At 41.2% G+C, this 25,047-nt stretch overlaps 1 protein-coding gene and 1 long non-coding RNA gene across 3 annotated transcripts; both read right to left on the bottom strand.

Moving 5' to 3' along the window:
• Nucleotides 1-6,310: 6,310 nt before the first annotated feature.
• Nucleotides 6,311-24,654, bottom strand: gps1 (G protein pathway suppressor 1). Of its 2 annotated transcripts, none has more exons than XM_052049683.1 (14): nt 24,486-24,654; nt 23,239-23,331; nt 21,516-21,697; nt 19,382-19,546; nt 19,110-19,245; nt 18,840-18,917; nt 18,452-18,512; nt 18,233-18,318; nt 15,383-15,477; nt 15,195-15,300; nt 14,986-15,066; nt 11,020-11,157; nt 10,800-10,934; nt 6,311-6,699 (listed from the first exon to the last, which is right to left on the bottom strand). In XM_052049683.1, exons 1-14 carry the CDS (start codon nt 24,516-24,518, stop codon nt 6,625-6,627), a joined length of 1,464 nt encoding a protein of 487 aa, XP_051905643.1. In that variant the 5' UTR covers nt 24,519-24,654; the 3' UTR covers nt 6,311-6,624. The 2 variants fall into 2 exon arrangements, with proteins under 2 accessions (XP_051905643.1, XP_051905644.1); XM_052049684.1 differs by lacking the exon at nt 6,311-6,699 and adding an exon at nt 6,945-7,234.
• LOC127590294 (uncharacterized) lies at nt 8,179-10,793 on the bottom strand. The gene is made up of 2 exons (XR_007959579.1): nt 10,435-10,793; nt 8,179-8,924 (listed from the first exon to the last, which is right to left on the bottom strand). It is a non-coding gene; the product is annotated as an uncharacterized LOC127590294 (long non-coding RNA).
• Nucleotides 24,655-25,047: the final 393 nt, after the last annotated feature.

Below are 25,047 nucleotides of genomic sequence, written 5' to 3'. Positions count from 1 at the left end.
AAGATATCCTTTATTCGTCCCATATCGATATCTTATTTAAATAGTGACCTCAGTCAAAAGGTACTCGCAAGGAAATACTAAGGTAGAAAAAAAACAAGAACTCAATGCATGAGACTCACGTGTTTCCATTAAAATATAATCCATCCATCCATCCATTTTCTGATCTGCTTATCCTCACAACTGTCGCGGGGCATGCTGGAGCCTATCCCAGCTGTCTTCGGGCAGTAGGCGGGGGACACCCTGAACCGGTTGCCAGGCAATTGCAGGGCACACAGAGACAAACATCCATGCTCACACACACCTAGGGACAATTTGGAGTGTTCAATCAGCCTGTCATGCATGTTTTTGGAATGTGGGAAGAAACCGGAGTACCTGGAGAAACTCCACACAGGCCCGGGTAGAACATGCAAACTCCACAAAGGGAAGCCGGAGCTGGAATTGAACCTCTAAGCCGCGAGGTCGACGCGCTAACCACTAGACCACGGGCCGCCCTTAAACTATAATATTTGAAAAATATACATTACATAAAATGTTATATATACACTATATAATTAGTGTGTGTGTGTGTGTGTGTATGATTAATTAATCATGATCTGTAATTAATTGATCTAATTAATCTATATTTTAATCTCATCTAAAAATCGCTGAGAAACTCTATTTTCGTTTTAAATTCATTACATTATTGAGCATTGAGGCAGCTCAAGAGATTCACATCACAAAAAAGTGGTATTATAATGTATTTTATTGTTTTTAAACAGACTTGAACGGATGCAGTCCAAGCCATTTACTTTCTGCTGTATTTGAGACTAATCCTTTGTATTGATGCTCTCACCTCACATTAAAAATGTAATCCTGCAAAATAATCCCCATTTTTAATAACAGTACCTGCAATATGATTGTGTTTTTTTTCCCTGTAACTAACAAAATACAGTTTGGGCTTTTTTTGTGTGTGTGTGTCTTGAATTTGTTATTCCCCAAGCTTGCCCTTGCTTTCAGTTAGGTTGCCCTCTGGACACCTCCCTGCTGAGGTTTTTAGGCAATATGCCACCAGGGGAATGCCCTGAGGACAACTCAGCACATGCTGGAGAGACTATGTCTCGCTTCTGGCTTGGAGACACTTTGGGATTCCCCCTAAGGGCTAGGCGAAATGGCTGGGGAGAGGGAGGTTTGGGCTTCCCTGCTCAAACTGCTGCCCGATACTTGATAAGCGAAAGAAAATTGATGGATTGATAGATGGACTCTCTGAATCATTTGCATAGTTAACAATGTTCAGTTCTGCAGCACTAATGCTACCCTTACATTACATATAACATCCTAAATCAGGGGTGCCCAACTTCTGTTGACCTCTATGCGCACGCACACGTATTCACGCATTCCATGAACAGCCACAACGTCCCCTAACATGAACGAAACAGAAAAATCAAGTAGATACGAGAGTTTGTGAGTTGTGTAAAGGAAACCACTCTCTACCTTAATGGGGCACCTGACACTGAGGCATGGGATGCACTTTTGCAGCTTGTAAAATGCATGAATATCTACTATCGAAGCTCACATGTACCATTTTGAAATGCTTCTCCTACCGCTCCATATTCCCATTCTATGCCACTGGCATCGGTGTATTAACTGAATGAGAATAATTGTCATGACTAGGACAAGCCGAGTTAAGTCTGGATCCCAAAAGCGTACACGTAAACAAGGTCTCCGTAACAAAAAAATAGCTTTTAATGCTAATAATTGCACCGACAAAGAGGTAACATCAAGCGCTGGTCAAAACAAGGACCAGAGAGAACATAAACGAATAACAAAAAGCGCTTGCACAAAAGGCAGGGCCAGGCTAATAAGGTCCTCCACATTGGCGCAGTCATCACGGGTTGCCAGTTCATCCTTCACAGACGTGTTTAGCCCGCACCGAAACAAGCCACAAAGCGCGCGGTCACCGTAACCACTCTGGGCGGCCAAGATCTGAAAAGAAATCGAGTATTCGGCAACGGATTGTTTCCCTTGCCGAATACTCAATAGCCGCCCTTCGGCCTCTCTTCCCATCACCGGATGGTGGAACACACGACGAAACTCGGCGACAAAATCCGGGAAGGAAGACCGAAGCACGGTTTTAGTATTGCTCACCTCCACTGCCCATGACGCCGCCTGACCAGTCAATAGGCTCATAACAAACGCTACCTTGGTAGAGTCACTCTCATTGGCTAAAGGCTGCTGGTCAAATATGAGCGAGGATTGGTGCAGAAATTGGGTACATAGCCCTGGTTCTCCACCATAACGTGCGGGATGAGGAAAATTAGGTTCCCGTGCCATAATCGGGGGTAGTGGTGCGGGAATAGCCTGAGTTGCTCCCGTGCTAGATTGTTCCATCCTGGAACTCAGGACGTCAAGTTGCTGAGCCAGGATGGTGACTGCCTCCCGGAGCTCCGCGAGCTCTTGTCTCTGCTGGCCCACTCGTTGCCCCTGGCTGGTCAAGGCGGTCAGGATCTGATTTAGGTCTACGGGATCCATAATGGTCGGAGTATTCTGTCATGACTCGGACAAGTCGAGTTAAGTCTGGATCTCAAAAACGTAGACATAAACAAGGTCTCCGTCACAAAAATAGGTTTTAATGCTAATAATCGCACCGACAAAGAGGTAACATAAAGCGCTGGTCAAAACAAGGACCAGAGAGAACATAAACGAATAACAAAAGGCGCTTGCACAAAAGGCAAGGGAGAAAATTAAAGACCGCCAATGCAAACTAAAACAATGTATCAAAATACACGCGAGCGAAAAGCCAAATCACAAAACCAAAATCGTACTTACAAAAAGCAGGGGTACCGAGAGTGCAAAATGTGAAACACGACGAGGTCAATAGTCCATGAGCAGCGAGAATAGCAATACCAGAAACAATACTCCGACACAGGTGCTTAGAAGAAGAGACCTTAAATACAGAGTTTACAAATTATAGATTAGGAGCGGGTGCGTACCGAAGTCCGCTCATGCCACCTGCTGGCCAGACCGAAAACATCATCACGACAATAATAATCAAAGAGACACTGTATATCGCAACAGCACGAATCGTAAGCTGCAATTGCAGAGTGCCGCGAACAACTTCCAAAGATGCAGGTCATGCGCCGCTGTAGGTTAATTAATTTATTTTATTTTATATTATTTTTTAAAGTGAAACTTATGCAGTGTACATGAACACAAGCATATAAACCAGGGGTGCCCAAACTTTTTGGATCAAAGATCTACTTTTCGATCAACTAACCTCCCGGGATCTACCCTTACCGGCATGCGCACGCGCGCGCACGCGCGCGCACACACACACACACACACACACACACATGCGCCATGATGAAAAACAGCCTGAAACAGAGGCATGCCACGCACTTTTGCAGCCGGTTAACTTTCGTAGCTAACACGTACTGTTTTAAAGTGCTTCCCTGGGCCCTCCTAGATTCCTATTCTTTGCTCGTGCCCTCGGTGAATTGTACAAGAAGCAAACTCTGAATGAGAATCATGACAATAAAAGATAGAGCGCAACAGCTCTGATCACAAGCTGCAATTGCAAAATGCTCAGCGCTAACAACTTCCGGTGACGTAATCACGCGCCACCGTAAATTTAAGATTTACCTGCTTTATTTTATTTTTTAAAATAGTGAAAATGAGAGGGTGCAGTGTATATTAACACAAAAAATATATTACCAACATGTACAAAGACACACAAATGGTTGTTTGTTTTTTTTTCTTCTCGACACTCCTCTGATCTACTTGGGACCTGTCTTAGATCTACCGGAAGATCAGGATCTACCTAATGGGCACCCCTGATATATACAGTAATATAAATAACACGCACACAGACATGTAATTGACCCAAACTCCCTGTACCCTGACACCCTCACAATCGACTTGGGACTAGTTGGCTACTGGTCGATCACAATCTAAATGTTCTTTTTCTTATAGTTGTGTTTTATTGCAATACTCGTGTGGCTCAAAATATCAGCAACAAACTTAGTCAACCGAGATGATTCTGATTGTGATTCTTGGTCGATTAATTTTACGCATGTGGGCAGGCATCCCAGAGATTTAACTAGCTGGAATAAATTAAATTGACATTTGAAACTGCATTTTGTATTTCCTTGGGTAGTCTCTGTGTGATATTAAAATTGGTTTGAGGAACTAAAAACTTTTGAAGTGATAAAATATGCACAAAAAATAGAAATCAGGAAGGGGCCAAATATTTTCCAGAGGACTGTATACATATACACACTAACATGAGTGGCAATTTGTAATCCACATTGCTGTCACTTCAATACATCACTGACACTCAGGAGAATTACAGAAGTTCGTTTTATTGCAACACAATATGGCAGGAGCAATGGTGAATGATCACCGATGTGCCATCTGTGCATTTAATGTTGGATGGATTTTGGCCTTCTATTTGGTGTCCTTCACCGAGAGAATGTGGAAAAGCTATCTTCCAGTGATGCCGCCCATCAAGGTAATGTCCTGCAGCTCAGTCATTCCTGGCATGTCACCATACAAGTCATCTTCCCTGACTGACAGCCCTCTCACTATGATTTGTATCTTCCTGTAGAGAATCACATGACCTCTGAGTCAGTGCGGAAGGGCGGAGGGACAAGAATCAAAACGCAGGGAAGTGTGACCTAAAGTGACTGTGTATTTCATGACAGTACCTTTCCTCTGTGCCTAATGAAGCGTCCTTATTGCCTTATCCTCCGGATATCAATGGCTTCCTGAGAGTTTGTATTGGAGTCTTTCTCATGACCGTCTTAAATATTGCGTGTTCTCTTAATACACATTTGTGTGTCTGATTCTTATGATAAAATGTATGCATTTGCTCAGACTCCTGGGTATTTTTTATTCTAGTTTGTTGTTTTCTTCTGAAAGGGGAAGTCAAGTCAAAAATGTTCTTTACAATAATATGTTTTGTGAAACAACACTCGCCTAAACGCAGTATTCTGCTAAATATCTTGTTTGTGGAATATGAATTAAGCAGCAAAATCAAGACATTTTAATCCATCTCATGGAGCGGCCACTTGCTGTCGATTAAAAATTGAAGCAGAGATGAATTGAGATGAATAGAGCCGTGCATGTGAATTTCGAAGACTAGTGGTCGCCGTTTTTAAACTCTACAAATAAAAGGTGGCAACAGAAAGTGACCAAAATAAAATCAATATGTACACAAAACATTTTACATTACATGCCTCCTTCCCTGGCGGCCCGATGGGCCAGTGGTTAGCGCATCAACCTCACAATGCAGAGGTTGTGGGTTTGATACCGGCTCTGGCCTCCCTGTGTGGATTTTGTATGTTCTCCCCATGCCTGCGTGGGTTTTCTCCGGGTACTCCGGTTTCCTCCCACATTCCAAAAACATGCAAGGCAGGCTGATTGGACGCTCTAAATTGTCCCTAGGTGTGAGCGTGGGCGTGGATGGTTGTTCGTATCTGTGTGCCCTGCGATTGGCTGGCGACCGATTCAGAGTGTCCCCCACCTACTGCCCGAAGACAGCTGGAATCAGCTCAAGCACCCCAAGCGACCCTTGTGAGGATAAATCAGTTTGGAAAATGGATGGATGCTTCCTTCCCTCATTTAACAAGCTGGGATGGGGGAAAAAAAGCATGTCACGCCCATAAAAATGGCATCATTAAGATGTGCTGAATGTAATAAAAAAACAAATTAAATCACTACTGTCTTTAAGGGTGGGGGGAATTTTAGTGCCGACATCATTTTTAAAGAGACCTAATATAGAAGTGCGAACCCAATCAAGTGTCTCTTTGAGGTGGAAAGGCAAAACTGGTTAAGGTTAAACATGAGGAAAACAACTTGGTTAATGTTGACATGTGATATATCTTGGTCACATTTTGGCGAGTTAAGCAATCGACATCACATTTTAGCAAGTTAAGCAACTGGTTCAGTTATATTTGCCTTTATATGTCAGAGGAAAAACAATGCCAAAGTCATTTTGAACAATTAATGAAGGATCTCTTTCCTTTTGCTTACTTGCTCACACATCTGGTTCAGTGTTTAGCTTCATTATCAAGAAAGCAAACAAACAAAACAATATATTTCTTCAACATTGCATTTTTTCTTGTTTTCCGAAACATTGAAAAAAAATGCCTTTTCCAATTATGCGCTGTGGCAGACGATACTGTTTGTATCAGTAACAAGTTATTTGTGTTCAGCCATGTTGTTTGTGTTGTTTGGCCTCATTAAAAGGATAGTTTAAGCCATTGAATTTTGGTGTACACTGAAATACACTGAAATATTTGTGTCATGATGCACAACCAAATTAAAACATGACTTTGTGGAAGGCATTTTATTTTAAAACATTGTTTCAGTTCAAGTCCTCCATCAAGAGCAAGCAATGCAAAGTGCGTCTCCAACCAGAAACAGTTTAAATGCCGAGTTTCCACACACGTTTTCTTCTCACCACATTTGCACAATATTTCGGGCTTTTCCTTGAGATGTGAAAAAACACCAGAACTTCCAAGTCTTTAAACTGTGTGGTTCGATGTTCTGTCTTCAGCAAAGAAACTTAGAGGAGGACTGAGGTGACTCAGATGAGTGATTTCAAAGAACAGCTGGATCATCCTTTGCTTCGGTCAGTGTGCTGACTCACATGTTGGTGCTCATTCTCGTTTGACTGTTGGCTGGTGTCAGTTCACCCTGACTGCCTTCTCTGGGAGGAGACTGAAGGGGGAGAGGACACGAGTGAGATATTACCATTTGACTGACTCCATGTTGTGGTGAAAAGTTATGGTTCTTTCAGAACAATTAAAAAATCTGATCTTGAAATAGAAATATTTAAATTATAATCTTCTTTCCTCTGTGTTGCTATTACAAATTTACAATTATTTTTCTTTTTTTTCCAAGGGCCTTCTCCCACGTTTTTTTTTTTTTTTTTACAAAAATTAATACATTAATTGGGATTAGAATAACATTACCAGATTTATGACATACATTTGTTGGTTTTATCGGTTAGGTTTAAGATAAAAGATAAAATAAAGATAAACCCTGAATTACACTGCTCAACAGCAAATTTTAATCAGAAATGGCTTTTTGTGTCCCTAAAGTTTTTTTTACACCGATTTAAAATAACTTTTTTCTAGTGCATCAGATTTTTTTTTTATATTTTCAATATTTCATTATTTTTTTTAAGTTCGACCTACCCATCCTTGAGCTGTCAACTTGAAAGTGGTGGAGGGGTTTGAGTTTCCCAATGGTTCTAGGACAGAGGTGCCCAACCAGTCAGAGCCAATTTTTTTATTCTGTTACTGCAAAGAACCACATCTTCACATAGGCGTCCCGTTTCCTCGCGCACGCGCACACAGATATACACACTTTTTTGCCCAAGGATCCATTTTTGAAGCGACCAACTTCCCACGATCGACGCTAGCGCACGCACGCGCACACGCACACGCACACGCGCACGCACACGCGCACGCACACGCGCACACACACACACACACACACACACACACACACGCACGCACACACACACACACACACACACACACACACACACACACGGGTACCCAATCATGCACTTGCGCACATATGCACACACGCCACGATGAGCAACAGCAGGAACGGCCTGAACATGAACGAAAGCAACTTTTCTGTACTCTGGGAAGCAAGACCACCATTCTCACGGAGCCGGCATCATCCTCTCTCGCAGTGCAGTAAAAGCATTGATTGGAATGGTGAATGAACGGATCATTACAGCAAGGCTCTACACCAGATATGCCAAAGTAACCATCGTACGAGTCTATAGGGCTGTTCACACAGCAAGATTTGGTCCGGTGCTACGCCGGGGCTGCCCCAGTAGAGCGTTCACACGTGCAAATTAGGTCCGGCGTAGCCCCGGAAAAAGGCTTACACCGGACCAAATTTGATCCACCTCACGGTGGTGGTTTAGAAATTTGCTCCGGAGCAAATGCTCGTTTGCGAAGCAGCGCTGATGTAAATTTGCACGTGTGAACGCAACTGGGTTAAATTTGCTCCAGAGCAAATGCTTGTGAAGCGTACGTACGGTGAAAATGTGTTGCTTTCGCGCTCTGTCGGACTTCCGTCATGTGTTTGTTTAATAACGACACAAGACTTGGCTGGTAACATATTTCCTTTTGTAGGAGACTGGACTGTCTCGGCGTTGTTAGTGTAGTTTGTTCCTTTGTTGTGTGTTCACAACCCCCCGCCCCCCATATAATTTATTTTGTGATTTCCTCTCTTGATTTTCTGTTTGGCGCATTATGTGTTTGCTTTTCTGAGTGTCATTGAAGTCATCGTTGATTTACGTTTTCGGGGGCGGTCACTCTCGAGCAAAAGGCACGGAGACCGAGAAGGAGAAGGACATGCCTGTCCAGTAGTCGCTTGAGTTGTGTATATGTATTACGTTTAAAAAAAACAAAACGACAGCGCATTTGTTTTCTGTCGTTTTGCTCCGCTGCAGAAGCTGCCGTGTGAACGCAAGTGGGGCTGCACCGACGCTGCGCCGGTGCTGGCACGCTCTGCGGCTTTGTACGTGTGAACGCTCCACACAATTTACTGCGGTGCAAAATATATCGCAACAAACTACATTGGTGCAGCGCCGGAGCAAATGTGTGCCGCGTGAACACCCCTAAAAACACACAAATCTTTATTGCCCCCCCCTCCATTTCCTCCTCCCACCCCTGGGGCCAGTCCGCTGGCTCCCGGTTGATTGCGATCGACGTATTAGACACCCCAGCCTTAAAATCAGAGGTAATTCGCTGACTAGCTTAGCGCCATTGTTTGCGCGTGAGCAGTGATTCAGTCATCTGATTGGTTGCCCTCTATGTCAATCAAGTAACGGGATTGATGATAGGCTAACGTAGTGCGTTCTGTGTATTTAGCGCCTTTATTTGAATGGCAGCGCCACTGCCGAGGTGTTTTCAATGCTTGTGTGAAAGCACAGGAGCCGCATTGAACCAGCCAAAGAGCTGCATGCGGCTCGCGAGCCACGGTTTGGCCACCCCTGTCCTAGGACGTAAATTGTCTGAGGCTTATATGCCCTGGCAGGGACAAATTGTAGCTTTCGCAATTTGAAAATTGCATTCTTTACACCGCGATGTCAATCTGTATTTGATTAATTTTTTTGCCCAATACAAAATTTAACAAAAGTTTTAAATGGCCCAATTGCAGTGTTTTTTTTAACTTAGCATGTAAAGCTCAAATACACAATTTTTCTAAAAGTGCCCACGAGCAAAATGGGCTGCAGACACTCTCAAACGTGAGTGAGGGCAAAACTATTTTGAAGCACCTTGCCAAAATACAGGATAACCCAAAAAGATGTGTACCCATATTTTATTCGATAAAAAAAATCATTTTTTTAACGAATGTCTTTTCTGGGCATCTGATTCGGATGCCTCCCTAGCGCCTCCCTGGTGAGGTGTTCCGGGCATGTCCCACCGGGAGGAGACCCCGAGGAAGACCCAGGACACGCTGGAGAGACTATGTCACCCAGCTGGCCTAGGAACGTCTCGGGATCCCCGGGGAGAGCTGGAAGAAGTAGCTAGGGAGAGGGAAGTCTGGGCTTCCTTGCTAAAGCTGTTGCCCTCGCGACCCGACCCCGGATAAGCGGTAGATGATGGATGGATGGATGGATGTCTTTTCTGTTGCAGGACGTGAAAGGTGAACCTTTGGATGATCGTTTTTAGCTATAGTTGCCCCAAAAATGTCTTGGACAAATCAGCAGAAGATATTCTCCCTGGAGATCTATTTTGCAACAAAATCATACCAGAGTGTACAGATTCAGTTTCGAAAACGTTTCCATTGTCGCAACTTTCCACCAAAATCAACGATTGTTAGTTGGGTTACGAAGTTCAGAGAGCATGGGACTGTAGTGAACTTATGTTCTAAAGCCACAGGGGGAACTTATTCAGGCAGGAAAAAGAGTGCAAGGACAGAAGAAAACATTGCTGCAGTGAGGGACTCAATAGAACGCAGCCCTAGGAAATCAGTGCGTAGATGCAGCCAAGATCTTGGGAAAGCCATAAATCGACTAAAAATGGACAGAAATAGCTGAAACTCTGGTGAATGGTCTTCCATAAACTGTGGTTGTAATTTGAAATAAATAGCTTTTTAATCAAAGTCACATTTGAAATTTTCATGGGTACACATCTTTTTGGGTCACTGCTGTATTTCTCTTTCAGCACCATGGCAAAAGCGGATAAATACGAACCGGTGGTTGTTAAAATTATTACACTGGGTGACACCAACAAGCAAAATATCTTGCGGGCCTGATGCCCTTCAACCATCCTATTGAAACTTAAACCCAGTTTGAAGCTGCTATTTGATTTGACATTTGTGAAAAATGTTTACTTAGGTTTGAACGTGTACAAGACATTATTGGCTTGTTTTCTGAATGTGAAGAAAAAAAAGAGTGATGAGGTGCGATAGCGATGCAACATTGATTACAAAAGAGGACATGTCATGAAGTGAAGAGTCTTTCAATTTTTTGCAATTGCGTTGTTTCCAATAAGCTGGTATTAGACTTGTTACCTTTTCATTGAGCTCATAGGATAATCAATCAAATTTAGCATGCATGTCAGTAAAAGGTTTTAATGAGGGTGACAGTTTGGTCTCAGGAACACATTATTCTACATTAAATATCAACATCAATATAAATTGACCAAATCTATGTACCGCTTGTGTACCACTAGAAAGAGCCTGCATGCCACACAAATTTAGGCTTCAGGTTTGTGACAACTAAAGATTAGTGAACTTGACTTCATGACAATGCCAGGACAAATAAAATTATGTTTTTCTTATACCTTGACATGGATCTGATTGCGAAGCACAGCCGCTCTGAGGATCATGGCTTTGGCTCTTCTCTGGAACTCTTTGCCCATATGGAGCGACTTCTCAAATGTTGTGCTTCTCTGGTCCACATCCCTTGCATACAGAATCTATCATAAACAGTTTGAGATGATCATATTTTAAGCATTTGATTAAAAAACAAACAAACAAACAAAAAGATCTAGATTTTAGCACCTTGCTATGGGAGTCAATGCGTGCATTAATGAGCCCCTCTAGGATAAGCTGTGTGAGCTCATCTTCGAGGGCCGCCACTGTAGTGTTGAAGGCCTGAGCCATCTTTGTCATGTCTGCTGACACATATGGGCTGAAATACTAAAAACACAAGCACAAATATCATACAAATATAATGTACAAGGAGTAATTGATAATTGGTATCAAGGACAACAATAAAGTTGTACTTGACTTGATTCACGTTAAGCGTCCAACATTTCAATATGAAACTTTTAACATCAGGTGAGTCAAACTAATTTTTGTCAAGTTTGGAAGTTGTCCGTTTTGGAATTCGGTCTTCCCTCAGAGGGCCGTTACGACAGTGAAATCGAATGTTTCATCCTCTCATTGTATTCTTCGTAAATTGAACAATAAATTGATGGATGGCTTGTTTTGAAATCACTCACGTCAACTCTTTGTTGTTTGCTCAATTGTTGTTCAAGTGAGTGGAAACAGGGTAATAACATTATCGCAACACACAAATTTTACATAAATACATATATATATATATATGCTATATATGCTATATATATATATATATATATATTAGAGCTGTCAGTTTAATATTTTTATTGGCTTTAATTTAAATGAATTTTAACGGGATTACATTTTTTCTTGCAAGAATAACGCGGCATACGTCACAGCGGATGTTACGTTTCTCTATAAATAAACCAGAAACTAAACAACAAGCGCGCTACACAGGTTCACGCACGTTTGTTTTGCCAGCCACGGCAGCGCGAAACACCGAAAACTGATACTTTAATTTTAAAAAGTTGCCAGATTGTTCCACTGACGAGACCAAAGTTACCTGTATATTTTGCATTCGCAAATTGAGCTATCATCATAGCACGTCGAGTCTGAAATACCACTTAATGGCCAAGCACAAAGCTGACGCGAGTACTCCGCCAGCCTCGTCTCAGACAGACAGCTATGGATCATTTCAAAGCGAAGAAAACACGACGAAAATTTTTTTGCTGAAGCCATAGCTAAATGTATGGCAACTGCATGCAAGCCTGTCAACATTGTCCACAGCTTGACTCAAGCTGAAATCATTCGCATTGCATGTAACGACTCCAACGACTGTTAAAGCAGCTGTTGTATGACAAAATATTTTTTTCACTGTTGTTGATGGACAATAATATTGTGTGAGAGATTATGTGTGAATAACTGCTCCAAGTAAATATTTGCATTTTGCACATAGAAAACGGATTCCTGATTCCATGTTGATGAGAGCATTAAAATAGGGAAAAAATATAAAAGGAAATTCAGAAATGATAAAAAAATGTGTGAGTAATTACGATTACTTTTTAGTTAATTTGAGTTAATTATGAAAGTTGCATTTTTAATTAGATTAAATATTTTAATCGTTTGACAGCTCTAATATATATAGATATAAAGACCATTCTGAAAAGGGGGTGGGGGATCACCCCCCCTAACACAGTTAACACACTATGTTGATTGTGTTGGTCCTTCTTGTGCGGAAGTCTATCTACAGTTTTTGTGTAGACCTCATTTCGAATGACTACACTTGGTTCGATGACAACACTGGAGACGTATTATTTTCGCTAGGTCGCTACCACTGTCAGACAAACAGAGAAGCTCCACCCGCTCTATTTATATGGACGCAGAACACTGAACCTTCCACACAAAATAGTTCCAAACAAGTAACAATCGTGTCAGTGGCCTACATCGTATACCTGTATGATACAGAGAGAGAGAAGAACAGAAGCAATCGGGCAACTTTTTAAAAGTACACTTTCCATTCATAAACTCTTTAAGTATCCGTTTTCGGTGTCTCGTGCTGCCGTGGCTGGCAAAACAGACATGGGTGTGGACTTCTGCAGAGCGATTGTTGCTTTGTTGTGGTGTATTTATAGAACAACGTAACATCCGCTTGTGACGTGTGCCGCGTTAATCTCACGAGAAAAAATGTAATCCCGTTAAAATTCATTTAAATTAATCCCAATAAAAACGCGCTAAACTGCATTAAAATGGGTGAAAAAAAACGATTAAAACTGTCCATCAAACAGTGAAAACAATATTTTGTCACACAACAGCTGCTTTAACAGCTTTTTTTATAAAATCAAAACAGAGCAAAATAACATTATAAAGTGCACATCTAAGGTAAACTAGTACTCAGCCTATAGTAGATTTAAACCATGGTTACATACTTCGTTTTTCTCCAGTTTACTGTGAACACAGCAGTCTGTTTCTGTATGTTTGTTGAAGAATAACGAGACACCGGACACCAGTGTTCATTATGTGCCGCTGTATTCAAAACTGCCCGCTGTACAAAAAAGCGCACGCACTTCTCCCGTGCTGCTGGGGCAAACCATTCTGAAAGGGGGAGAAGGGTCACTCCCCCTAACACAGTCAGGCTATGTTGATTGTGTTGGTCCTTCTTGTGCGGAAGTCTCTCTACAGTTTTTGTGTAGACCTCATTTCGAATGACAACACTGGAGACGTTTTATTTTCGCTAGGTCGCTATCACTGTCAGATAAACACAGAGAAGCTCCACCCGCTCTATTTATATGGGCGCAGAACACTGTAACCTTCCACAAAAAATAGTTCTAAACAAGTAACATCCGCTTGTGACGTGTGCCGCGTTAATCTTGCGAGAAAAAATTGAATCCCGTTAAAATTCATTTAAATTAATGCCAATAAAAACGCGCTAAACTGACAGCTCTAATATATATATATTACCCCCCCCCCACCTGAAGTGCATGTGCCACATGACAAATGTGCATAATCTCCCTAACCTCTGCTAACAACCCAAGCTTAACTTTGCTTCTATCCAACACAGAAAGATCGAAAAATAGTTGAGATATGGCAACATAGATTGTTGATAGTGAGTGAACGGCAAAATAGTTAAACGAGTGACAGACAGGTCAACAATTGTGACATCTCCAAATGATAAAACATCAAATAGAAGTTGGGTTAGTGTCAATTTTTAGGTGACAAGCTTGTTCCCCACTGGATGCATTTCACGAGGCCATAATTCAAAAATGTCGTTTGCAGATAAGAGAAATCATGCATGTATCCGCCAACTATGTAGCTCTATCCACTCGTCATTTTATTCTGCCCATGCCAAGAAATAATGAAATGTCTACCATTAGATAATAAAAAAAGAGAGGCCATTCCACAAAGTGGTGCTATTTGTGTCCCCAGGAAATGAAATGCACAATACAATTTTTTTTAAAAAATTCATAAAGTTCCATGCACATGGATATGAATTGTGCTTTATGTTCGCTATTTGTATAAATATCATGAATATAGGTCATGTATTTTCAATTTTTAGACAAAAAACCCAATTAGGGGTTCAGTCAAAAAAAACATGAACTAAAACATGTCTGAGATTGACCAATACAATTTGGAGTTGTTCAATATGATGTGAATCAGGCTATGAGCAAAAAAAAAAGAAAAATGCTAGAATTATAGTTTATTTTGCCAGCATTACAAAAAGCAATTGGCTCTGATTTGGTGGTTTAGCCCATATAACGTTAATAAAAATGAATTGAGTTTGTGAATAGTGAAATACAAATAGATGTGGCTTCACTGTAACACAATTTTTTAATTTTTAAAAGCCAGTGCCAATGCATTGCCACTAACTGTTTTTCATCACCTCTTTTTACATTCAATTTCAAATAATCCCTATCCATTATCACTGTCACAATCAATATCTGGAACACTCAAACAACAAAACTAAACAAAAGGAAGTGCATGCACACATGTTGCAGCCATTTATCATTTTGCACATTAAATAACTTGTCCCAGTCATGTATTCAATTGAATATAGGTTGAACATGATTTGCAAATCATTGTACTCTATTTTTATCTATGATTTTAACACAACGTCCCAACATTTTGGGATTGGGTATGTTGATACTCATTGTATGTCCATTTCAATAAGTATACATTGCTTTGTGTTACCTGGATCAGAGCTCTGTTTCTAATTTGGCTGTACAGTGTCCGGACGTGTGGGGCCAAATACATGTCCAGCAGAAGATTATCCTAGACGTACAAACAATAAACATTCATCCAAAAACATTATTACTGTACGACATACATACATTCATCCTTGAATTACTTATGTATTTCTCCCTTTAACATCAATAGCAGCTTGTGCTTCCTGCTCTTACCTTCATTTCATCCAGTAGCTTGAGACAAGACGCATATTTGGATTCATAGAATTTGAAGATGATGTCACGAATTTGAGGTTCTAATTCTAGAAATAACTTAAAAGAGCTTGGGGACAAACAAAAAATGTTCATTAAAGCATTATATTTGTGAGACTTCTTTTCCATTTTATCAAGAGCTAATCTCTTACCTGCTCGAGATGACGTTGCGTTGGAGCTCCTGTCTGTCAAACGTAGCCAGAGCGCATAAACCACCATAGACAGCTACGTTACTGGGTGACAAAAGCTGAAGAAACATCCGTACATTACACAGTGAGAGTTGACTCCCAAACTCTGCCTTTCACTTCTGTGCAAGGAATTGAATATGGTTGGAACACAATGAGGTAATCTGCAAATGCTGTTGTACATTAGTCCACAAATATGTTGCCCATCATAGTTTTACTACAGTGATCCCTCGCTATATTGCGCTTCAGTACATGGTGGTTTTCTTATCCCAGAATACTGTATTCGGAAAAAAAAAATGCCGAATTACTCAGAGGTTTTGTAGATGCCTGTTTGTATGATTGATTCCCGGCGCAACGTCGACCAATGACAGCACCAGTGGATTTATGAGCTGATTGGCTGTGCATCTTCCCTTGTGTCTCGTCACGCTGTTGACTCTGATTATTCTCTGACACCAGCAATTTAAAGAGCCTCCGTGGAATGATAGCTATGCCGATGCATCTGATAGCAGAAATTCGCTTGCTCTCGGCCTCCAATTCGTGACACATGTTCAACAATTTGTGCTCCCTTACTACTTTGCAGCACCTTAGTTATTAGTTGTTTGTTTTCTCTGAGTTAGTTTTAGAGTAGATCCTTAGGTTGCTTGTCTGCTTTTGTTGCCTTTTGTTTTGGAGCCGTTTTGTGTTATCTTATTGTTGTTGCAAATAAATTGTTGCCTGTGGGCTATAACTGCTAATAATTCTGTAAATTGAGTGTTGCTCGGGCAGAGTTTTTGTTTATATCACCCTTGGGGACCGAGAGTGATATTGCCTTCTCTTATGTGATGCACGTAACCCTAGACGGTGCATAACAGATGGAAACACTGGTCAGCAGAACTGCTCGAAGGGAATATGCAATTTAATTGGCTGGTAGCGTCACGTGCTGTGCTGGCTGGAAGCAACAATGAAGGAGAAAAGAGTGACAGCTCAATGTTGCCCATTTAGGGCAGCTGAACAGAGACATGTCTGTTTAAACTGTTTGCGTTCACCCACAAGGCATAGAGAAGAAGAGAGAGGAAAATTTATTTTCCAGGACAACTCCAGCTTTTCCAGGGCATTTTACTTTTTTCCCTCATTTTCTGGAAAACTGTTTGGCCACGTTCCCGGTTTTCCAGGAACTGCGGTGATGTGCAGTGTAACTTTAACGCTCCACGTAAAGTTTTGCATTTAGCACAAAAAATTCAATTTTGGCTATATCTGACCAGAGCACAATCAATAAATTAGTTAATTGATACATAGATAAATGAATATCTGTTGTTGTTAGGGAGAAGCAGGAAGTTACCGTATTTTCACGACTATTCGACGGACCGTACTAATGGCCGCAGTCTCATTAATGGGTGACATTTCTGTATTTTACACATACACAGGACGCACCGTACGAATGGCTGCAGTTTTACAGTGGTAAAACATACGCCAGCTTAAACATACGGCATGCATGCGCGCACTCTAACACGTTAGCTTGAAGCATACGGTAGCATGCCAAGACATACAGATAAGAAAAACACGTTTTTAAAAAGGCAACGAAAGCAGAACTGAGTTCGGGTGTATTTTATTTAGCCATCGTACAATGTTCTCACGTTTTTCGATCAATCATCACCCAGAAATCCATCAAAGTCCTCATCCTCTGTATCAGAAGCAGAGGACTGCACATCTCAGTTGTCATTGAATGCATCACATGCTAGTGTGAGTTGCTACGCATTGCCAAGCGGAAAGAAGGAGTAGCAACAGCAAAGACAACATTTCTCTCGTGTGAAGCTTTCCCACATTTGAAAGTAAAGAACAGAGCGAAACATGGTGGCAGCGCGTGTGTGTGTAGAAAGAATTGAACAATTGTGCAAGTACCGTAATCCATCAAAAATGCCGCGTTCCCTCTCGTTGTTGCGTATTGTGGCGTAACTCGCCAAGCGCTGCCTCTCACTCTTTGTAAAGTTGTGTTTGCCACCGATCATCCATTGTTCCCATGCCGTTCGCAACTTTACTTTGAACGCCCGGTTGATGCCAATGTCCAGCGGTTGGAGTTCTTTAGTCAAGCCTCCGGCAATAACGGCAAGATCTGAGTTCATTTGCTTGACTTGTTTTTTCACCGCTGCTGTGAGATGTGCACGCATGCCAAAAGCATAACCGGTGGCTTTAAGTTTGAACTGAGCTTCGTAGGCGTGTCTTTTTGTCGAATTTATTTTCAAGGGTTCTTAGAAACCAAAACCGGAGTTGTTTTGCAACAATGCACATTGCCACACTCTATACAAGTGTTGGTACTGGCTTGAAGCGTCCCTTTAGCACTTACACGCCCACCCTTCACCATTGGCGGACTAGCTTGCCTGTCCTCTCTCTCCCTCTCTCTCTCTCTCACCCTCTCCATATATGCATATATACACGCCCACCCTTCCCTGATTGGCCAACTTCTTTCCCGCATGCCTGGCCACAGTCACTTCCGCCTTTTTTCTATATAAACAGCGTGTCGGCTGTCAGTCAGATTTTGGAACTCAGTGCATATAAAGGACGCTCCGCACCATAAGGCGTCCTGTCCATTTTGGAGAAAATTTAAGACTTTTAATGGCGCCTTATAGTCGTGAAAATACGGTACTCATTATCTGTGAAAGAAAATAAACTGTTATTGTGCATCCCTAATTACAACTATTTTTGTTGCATTACCTTAAAAGAAAAGACTTACTTCACTAAATGTGAACTGAAACTAAGTACGTACTACAATGTTAGTTTCAGAAATAGCATAAAACATGGAGGGCCGTGTTTTAGGAGCAAACACATTTGAACATGACTCACCTCTGGACAGTCACAGTGGTCAAAGGAAGCCTGCAGGAAGCACTTGGCAGCCGGTTTGTATTTTCGAGAGGCCAATTCCGCCAGGCCTCAAATAAAAACAAAGGAGACTCAAAAGAATTTGGAACATCAAAGAATTCATCCCCCAACAATGAATGATATGACATTCTTCTGAGATTTTCATTGAGGGAGAGAACATAAGATAATGTAATGTTTTCTTACCTGCAGCACACTTTAATTTGGTAAGAACGGCTTGATTTTGGCTGTCTCGCTCTCCTCGTTGCTGCATGGAGAGAAAACAACACACTTGAAGTCCTTTGTTGCACCCCGCCCACTTGTTAGTGTTAATAACCCATATCCAGAGTGAAAGGAAGTGTTCATCCAATCTTAAGACAATTGGCAAGTCAGTTCAATCATGTGTCGCCTTGTTACTTAAAACCCAAATGGATCATTGCCAAACTGCTGCTGTTTTGGGACATTCTCACACATCCTTGTTTAGGTGAATCGTGCATTTGCGCATTAATGCCTTGAAACGGCTCATTAAAACGGGTATCAACAACTTGAAGCAAAATTTGAAAGTGACGTTCTTGTCGAGGACAATGATGCTCACCTCTGCAATCTCTGGTGTGGATTCTGCCTTGTTGACATAGCTCAGTACATGGGACCAGTTCTGGAGATAAACACTAACCTGTGTGAACAAAGAAACACCCACATCGAGCGACCGATGACCTGACATGTTTTCACAGTACATTGTAGAACAAGATGAAGAAAGGGAGTCGGGGGGGGGGGGGGAGGATTTCTAACCATGACCACCAGTTGTAATGCATCTTGACACTGAAAACAATAAAGCAGCTGAATGGTGGTGTGTGACGTGCTCTACCTTGATTACATTCAGACACATGTTAATAACATGTTTAGCACTGGTGCAGTAGTCCCTAGCTCGGGAGTAGCACTTTAGAGCATTACTGAGGTCACCACAGTCCAGGTAATGATCGCCCAAGTCATCATGTCCTCTCCTAAGAAGGACGAGCACAAAACAAGGATGAGTACCATCGGCCTGAGCCTCATCTCTGAATGTAAAAAATAAATATATCCAACAATAACAGTATAAACTTATTCACAAATAAAAAACTTAGAATTCACTTATTGTACCGAATGCTCTCTTTAATCGAGTTCCCCTTGTAATTCTTTAGATCAGTGTCCAGTTTCTCCAATTTAAGCAGAGCCTTCTTCCTGGTGGACTCTGCCCACGCTGAATCCAAAGGAGGAGGGACAACCCCACCCTCGGGAGCTACTTCTGGTACACCCTGGACTTCCCTAAAGGGAAAAATGGTAAACGTTTTTTAATGTAATATTTTGTTATTAAGTATAACACTGAGAGTTAACCCCTGACATACAATAAGGCAAATGATTATACAGAAACTTAATCTTCGTACATTAAACAGATTGTCAATTGAATGAGGCGCCAATAATAGGAACACTGAAATGATTAGTGTCGCATTTTGGTACCTTCGAGATATTTAAAGCACTTTTATTAACCTACCTCATGAACACAATGATAGCTTATGCCGCCATGGAAAGACAGTAACAAGATGATTCACACACTGATGTGACACAACAGTAGTGCTGTCAAGCGATTAAAAAAAATATGAGATTAATTAATTATGATTGTAAGTAATTGATCTAAATAATCAATATTCATTCATCTTCCGTACCGCTTGATCCTCACTAGGGTCGCGGGGGGTGCTGGAGCCCATCCCAGCCGTCTCCGGGCAGTAGGCGGGGGACACCCTGAATCGGTTGCCAGCCAATCGCAGGGCACACAGAAACAAACAACCATTCGCACTCACACTCACACCTAGGGACAATTTAGAGTGTTCAATCAGCCTGCCACGCATGTTTTTGGAATGTGGGAGGAAACCGGAGCACCCGGAGAAAACCCACGCAGGCCCGGGGAGAACATGCAAACTCCACACAGGGAGGCCGGAGCTGGAATCGAACCCGGTACCTCTGCACTGTGAAGCCGACGTGCTAACCACTGGACTACCAGGCCGCCCTAAATAATCAATATTTTAACCTAATCTAAAAATTGCTGAGAAACGCCCTATTTTCATTTTTAATTAATTACATTATTGAGGCAGATCAAAAGACAAAAAAGTTGCATTATAAAGTCTTTGTAAACAGACTTAACAGATGCAGTCCTAGCCACTCACTTGCTGCTGGAGTTGAGACTAGACTCAAGTCCTAGCTGCAAAATTTAGTTTCAACCACCAGGATGAATATCACTGTTTTGTTTGTTTTTGTAAATCTCCAAATAATTACGAAAATAAAAATAAAAATAGAATATCAGGCACATAAAAAGTGCTTAGGTTAACATATTAAAAACAGTAAGAATATTTTTTCTGAGCAATACAAGTACTCAACAATGAACTTGCTTCGGATAATAAAAAATAAATAAGAGACCCTTAAATCACAGTGCTGTAAGTTAGCACTTCAGAAATAACACTGTTCATCATGAGAAAATAAAGTGCTGAAATAAACATATACCACTTCTGTTAGGCTACTGAGGACACAGCAACTATGCTGACTTCATGCCTCGTATGCGGGTTGTTCTCCTCGCGTTTAGTTTGGCGACGAGCTTTGCTTTAGCTTGCTATATTGCTAATGTTTTCGCTGCTCACATTAGCTGTGGATGCACTAGCGACTAGGTGCTTTGCATGAATGTGGGAGGCTAAACTTGAGCTGCTTCAGTGGTCAGCAAACTTCTTACAAATTAGGCACAACACTCTACTTTTATCAATAGTGCCGTCAGGGCGTTTTTGAAAAGTACATTTTCCATTCATTGTATTGAGAACTCTCATGTGCTCCTCCATTTTCACCTCACCACTGCTTATTTAGCCCGCCTAACTCCAATGGGAGCCAATCAGCTTATGCTAACCAACCCCAAACATAATGACAGCCAATCAATGTCCGCTTCAGGCTGTGACTGACAGTTGTTTCCCCACCCTCAACTACTCGAACACAGGAAGCCAACACATGGAAAGGGATATTATAAAAAGGCAACCCACCTACAGAAACAATAAGGTTAGAGATTGAAATTTCGATTTACACGATTAAAACATAAACTCACTAAAACATAAAAACAACATAAAACATAACTCACTAAATATCACTGTAATTATTCACAATTAACACGATAAAATGACACCTATAAACGACAGAACAATCATTGCAGACCTGAAAGAAAATGTTTAATTGTGATGTTTTATTAGGAGTACTATAATACCGTGTGGCATCCGTTAGTTTGCGGTGGACCTCTTCATAAGTGTCAACGTTGAAGGTTCTTTGGACAAAGGTCAGCGCCATTTTCAAGGCTTCCACTCTTAGCTGTGGGCAATGCTCTGCGATGAACTGGAGTCTCTCAATACGCATTAGTCCACTGTAACTGGTCGCATATTGTTCTAGGTCCTAAACAGAAAACGAGGGAGCTCAAACATGAATGACATATTAGACAGAGTTACTCCAATTAACAACCTAATACCCTTTCCCACTGCCACAAAACCACAGGTAAACACACGTTTTGGGCAGTGGGAAAAGCTCACTGGCCAATGTCGATCCGTGTCCACCAGCACACCATGGGAGGCGGGTTGTGATCGCCTCCGCTTGCAGTTTGAAAGCCTAACACGGGACTTCCCGGTAATTACGTGATGACATGGGGGGGTACGTGATGCGTCATAACATTGCGCGCCATCTGCCTCGGAAATAGCACGCCCCCACAACAAAGCTAGGTGATCGCCCCTTGAGCTGTTGTCTCAGTAGTAGCAAAGAGTTGATCCTCCGCTGCTTTTCAACCATTTTGAGGATGGTCAAAAGCATGATAAAAGAAAGAACATTAGCTTCCATGTTGCTTTGTTTGTAGCGATGCCACTCGAGCGAAGTGCGACTCAGCAGTCAACAATCACAGCGTGGTGACGTCACCAGACGCAAAGTGGTGGGGGTGGGCAGAATGGCCTTTTGTTGGTCAATGGGAAAGTGACAATATGCCAATTGGTTGCGTGTCGCCACGGATCACTACTACCCACTAATTTCAGTAGGAAAGGGGTATAATCAGTGTTTCACAATCAGGAGTACAAATACCCCTAAGGGTGCACAAGCACATAGCAGGGGCTACATGGAATCACTTATAATGTATTTTCAAGAAGATAAGTAAAGATTCTCAGTCATTACATAAGCATGTCAATAATAATTTTTTTTGTAGGCTACAATTTTTTTCCCTGGTGACGTATTCACCAGTTGTACAGTCACGCCAAAATCACAACAGCTGCATGTCTGCTCAAGTGTCTCATTTAAGCTCAGATGACTCATGAAAAGAAAGTAAAACTGCTATGATAGGTTGGAATATTCTTCTTATGGGAATATTCTTCGTAAGTGTTTTGTTTATGATATTTAAAGTTTAAATGCTTGTTTACTGGTGCTTATTCAAAGTAATTCATTTTTTGGTGGTAAATGATTTACATGCAGGTCCATTGTCCTTTGAATTTAATTTTGTATGACTTATTGTCAAAGCAAAATATTCATGTCATGCAATGACAAAAAGGTTCGGGGGTACACAAGTCCGAAAAGGTTGGGAACAACCGCCTTTGAAGTCAAAATGGCGCCCGAGTAGGTTGTTATTTTGACTTCAAAATGGTGCCGCGTGAGTGGCTGCCTTTCCAGCAGCTCCTATATTATTACTTTGCTGCTGTGAATCAGGAATTTCAGCAGCAAAGTAATAATATATCGGGAATTTCTCCATTGCAAGACAATTGCGAGACTTTCCCACTTCTTATCTTATCTCATCTTATCTTAAGCAAATGCTTTTACATTGACTTTTCATCACTTCGAATTGAAGGATGTTTACTGTGCATGCAAATGTGTACCATTTCACCAAACCAGTCCTTTAAAACATTAATTGTGGGAAGGCAATTCACTTGTGGTTGATAATAAAAATATGGTATTTTGACAAGTACCAGTGTTGGGTTCTCCACAATGTAGTTGGTGTCTGGAGCATTCTGCTGGTCTTCCTGGGGATCTGCATCAATCTGCATCGGTTCCACAGCCCCCTATAAGGAATGACCAAGAACACTTTAGCAATGACCTGTTTTACTGTTTTGTTTTTTTAATAATCACTCATATTGTGTCTACATTACTGTCAGATTGTGTACTTTGGTACAATACAAAAAGCAAAACAACAAAATTATTTAATGCAACAATTTAAGTCAAACTGAAAGATGAATTATCTATTCACTTCACCGGTTGTCGAGCTACCTATATTTCTAACATGCTTTTATCTTGTGTGACTTCTACAATGCTGATCCGACCATGAGGTAAATCATCCAAGCTGACAGTTTTTTATTTCCCCAAATTTGTTACAGGCAGCGCTGTCCAGTGAATATTAAGAAAACACACTGAAGCTGAGACAATGGACTTGGAAAAAAAGATTTCCTGTAAATTGTGCATAGTACAAAAGCAAGACATGTTGTCCCCAAATGCCTGAAGGTTCGAAATTTCAATAAGTATGGATTTGTATCATTAGGATGTTGATAAAATAGGTAAATGATGCAATTCATTAGGAACACACTTGTCAAAGCAAGACTGTCAGTTAATCTGCTACCAGCAGGAAGTTAACAAGTCAATGCTGGCTATCGTTAGCTACAATTAACACATGTAAACAAGTTCTTTCTCCATTAATGCAACATGTTGTCTTGGACACCCATTACGTTGAAATATCAGTACTTGTGTACGAGTCAGCTGCTTGCACTGTTTGCCGTTTTTTGTGTGTTATTCAAACCTAAAATGCTACATTGTCCGTCAATGTTGTTAGCAATCGTAGGCCTTGTTTAAGCTAACTGTTTCAAACGTAATTTAAAAACTGTTTTTTGAAATTAGAGGGTAAGCTTATTTTTATTCTATTTTTAAGTATTAGTCGTACGCGAGGAGCATTTTTGTTTGGTTAAATCAAGGGAACTGAGCCCTTAATCAACAATGAGGTCCCTTATTCGTAGTCCTTCGTGGAAAAGGCGACGGGCACTTATTTCGAACCAAAAACGTAAAGTTGTGCAATTTTACTAAATTGTTGCTAGAATGACGTTAGACGGTGAATTTCAGTTTGTTGGTCAAGTTCTATAGCTTAGCATAGCTAGCTAATACGTTACTCTGTAGGCTTCGTGCAGTTAGCCGATTGCGTGTATTTCCATGAAAACATCGACACACTTACCTGAAAGTTAAAAACCTGCACAGGCAAAGGCATTTTTAGCTTGTATGCCTTTTCTGACTGAATTATATGACTATTGTGCGCAGAGAAATCCAGGAGCAGTCCTAATGAGTGGGTTGCTCTTCCGATCCGGATGGAATATTCTAATGTGACATACTACGGATCGCGAGAAGATGTCGTTTCATACCGACATACAGCACTGTCAGCTCAATCAAAAGTACAACAAACCTGCGCTTGCCCCACAAGAGTATAACAAAAAAAACAATAATATTATTATTATTATTCTTAATAATAATAATAACAATACATGTTATTTATAACATCAAAACACTCATGGACACTTTTCAACCGACAACAACACTAAAACTGTTCACAGTAAAAAAGCAGAGATGCAATTTAAAAGGAGTATGAAATCTGGAAGATGTGGGTTTAGACGGAAATTGAATATAGGAAGAGAATCACTATTACGTATGTTAGGTGGAGTGAGTTCCAGAATTTGTGAGCAGAGCGGCTGAAAGCCCTGCTCCTCATCGTGTTGATTATTGTTGAGACGGGCAGACGGCAT

This window comes from Hippocampus zosterae, chromosome 17, assembly GCF_025434085.1.
Source record: "Hippocampus zosterae strain Florida chromosome 17, ASM2543408v3, whole genome shotgun sequence".
NCBI classification, from domain to species: domain Eukaryota; kingdom Metazoa; phylum Chordata; class Actinopteri; order Syngnathiformes; family Syngnathidae; genus Hippocampus; species Hippocampus zosterae.
This window is presented reverse-complemented; position numbering and strand designations above follow the sequence as displayed.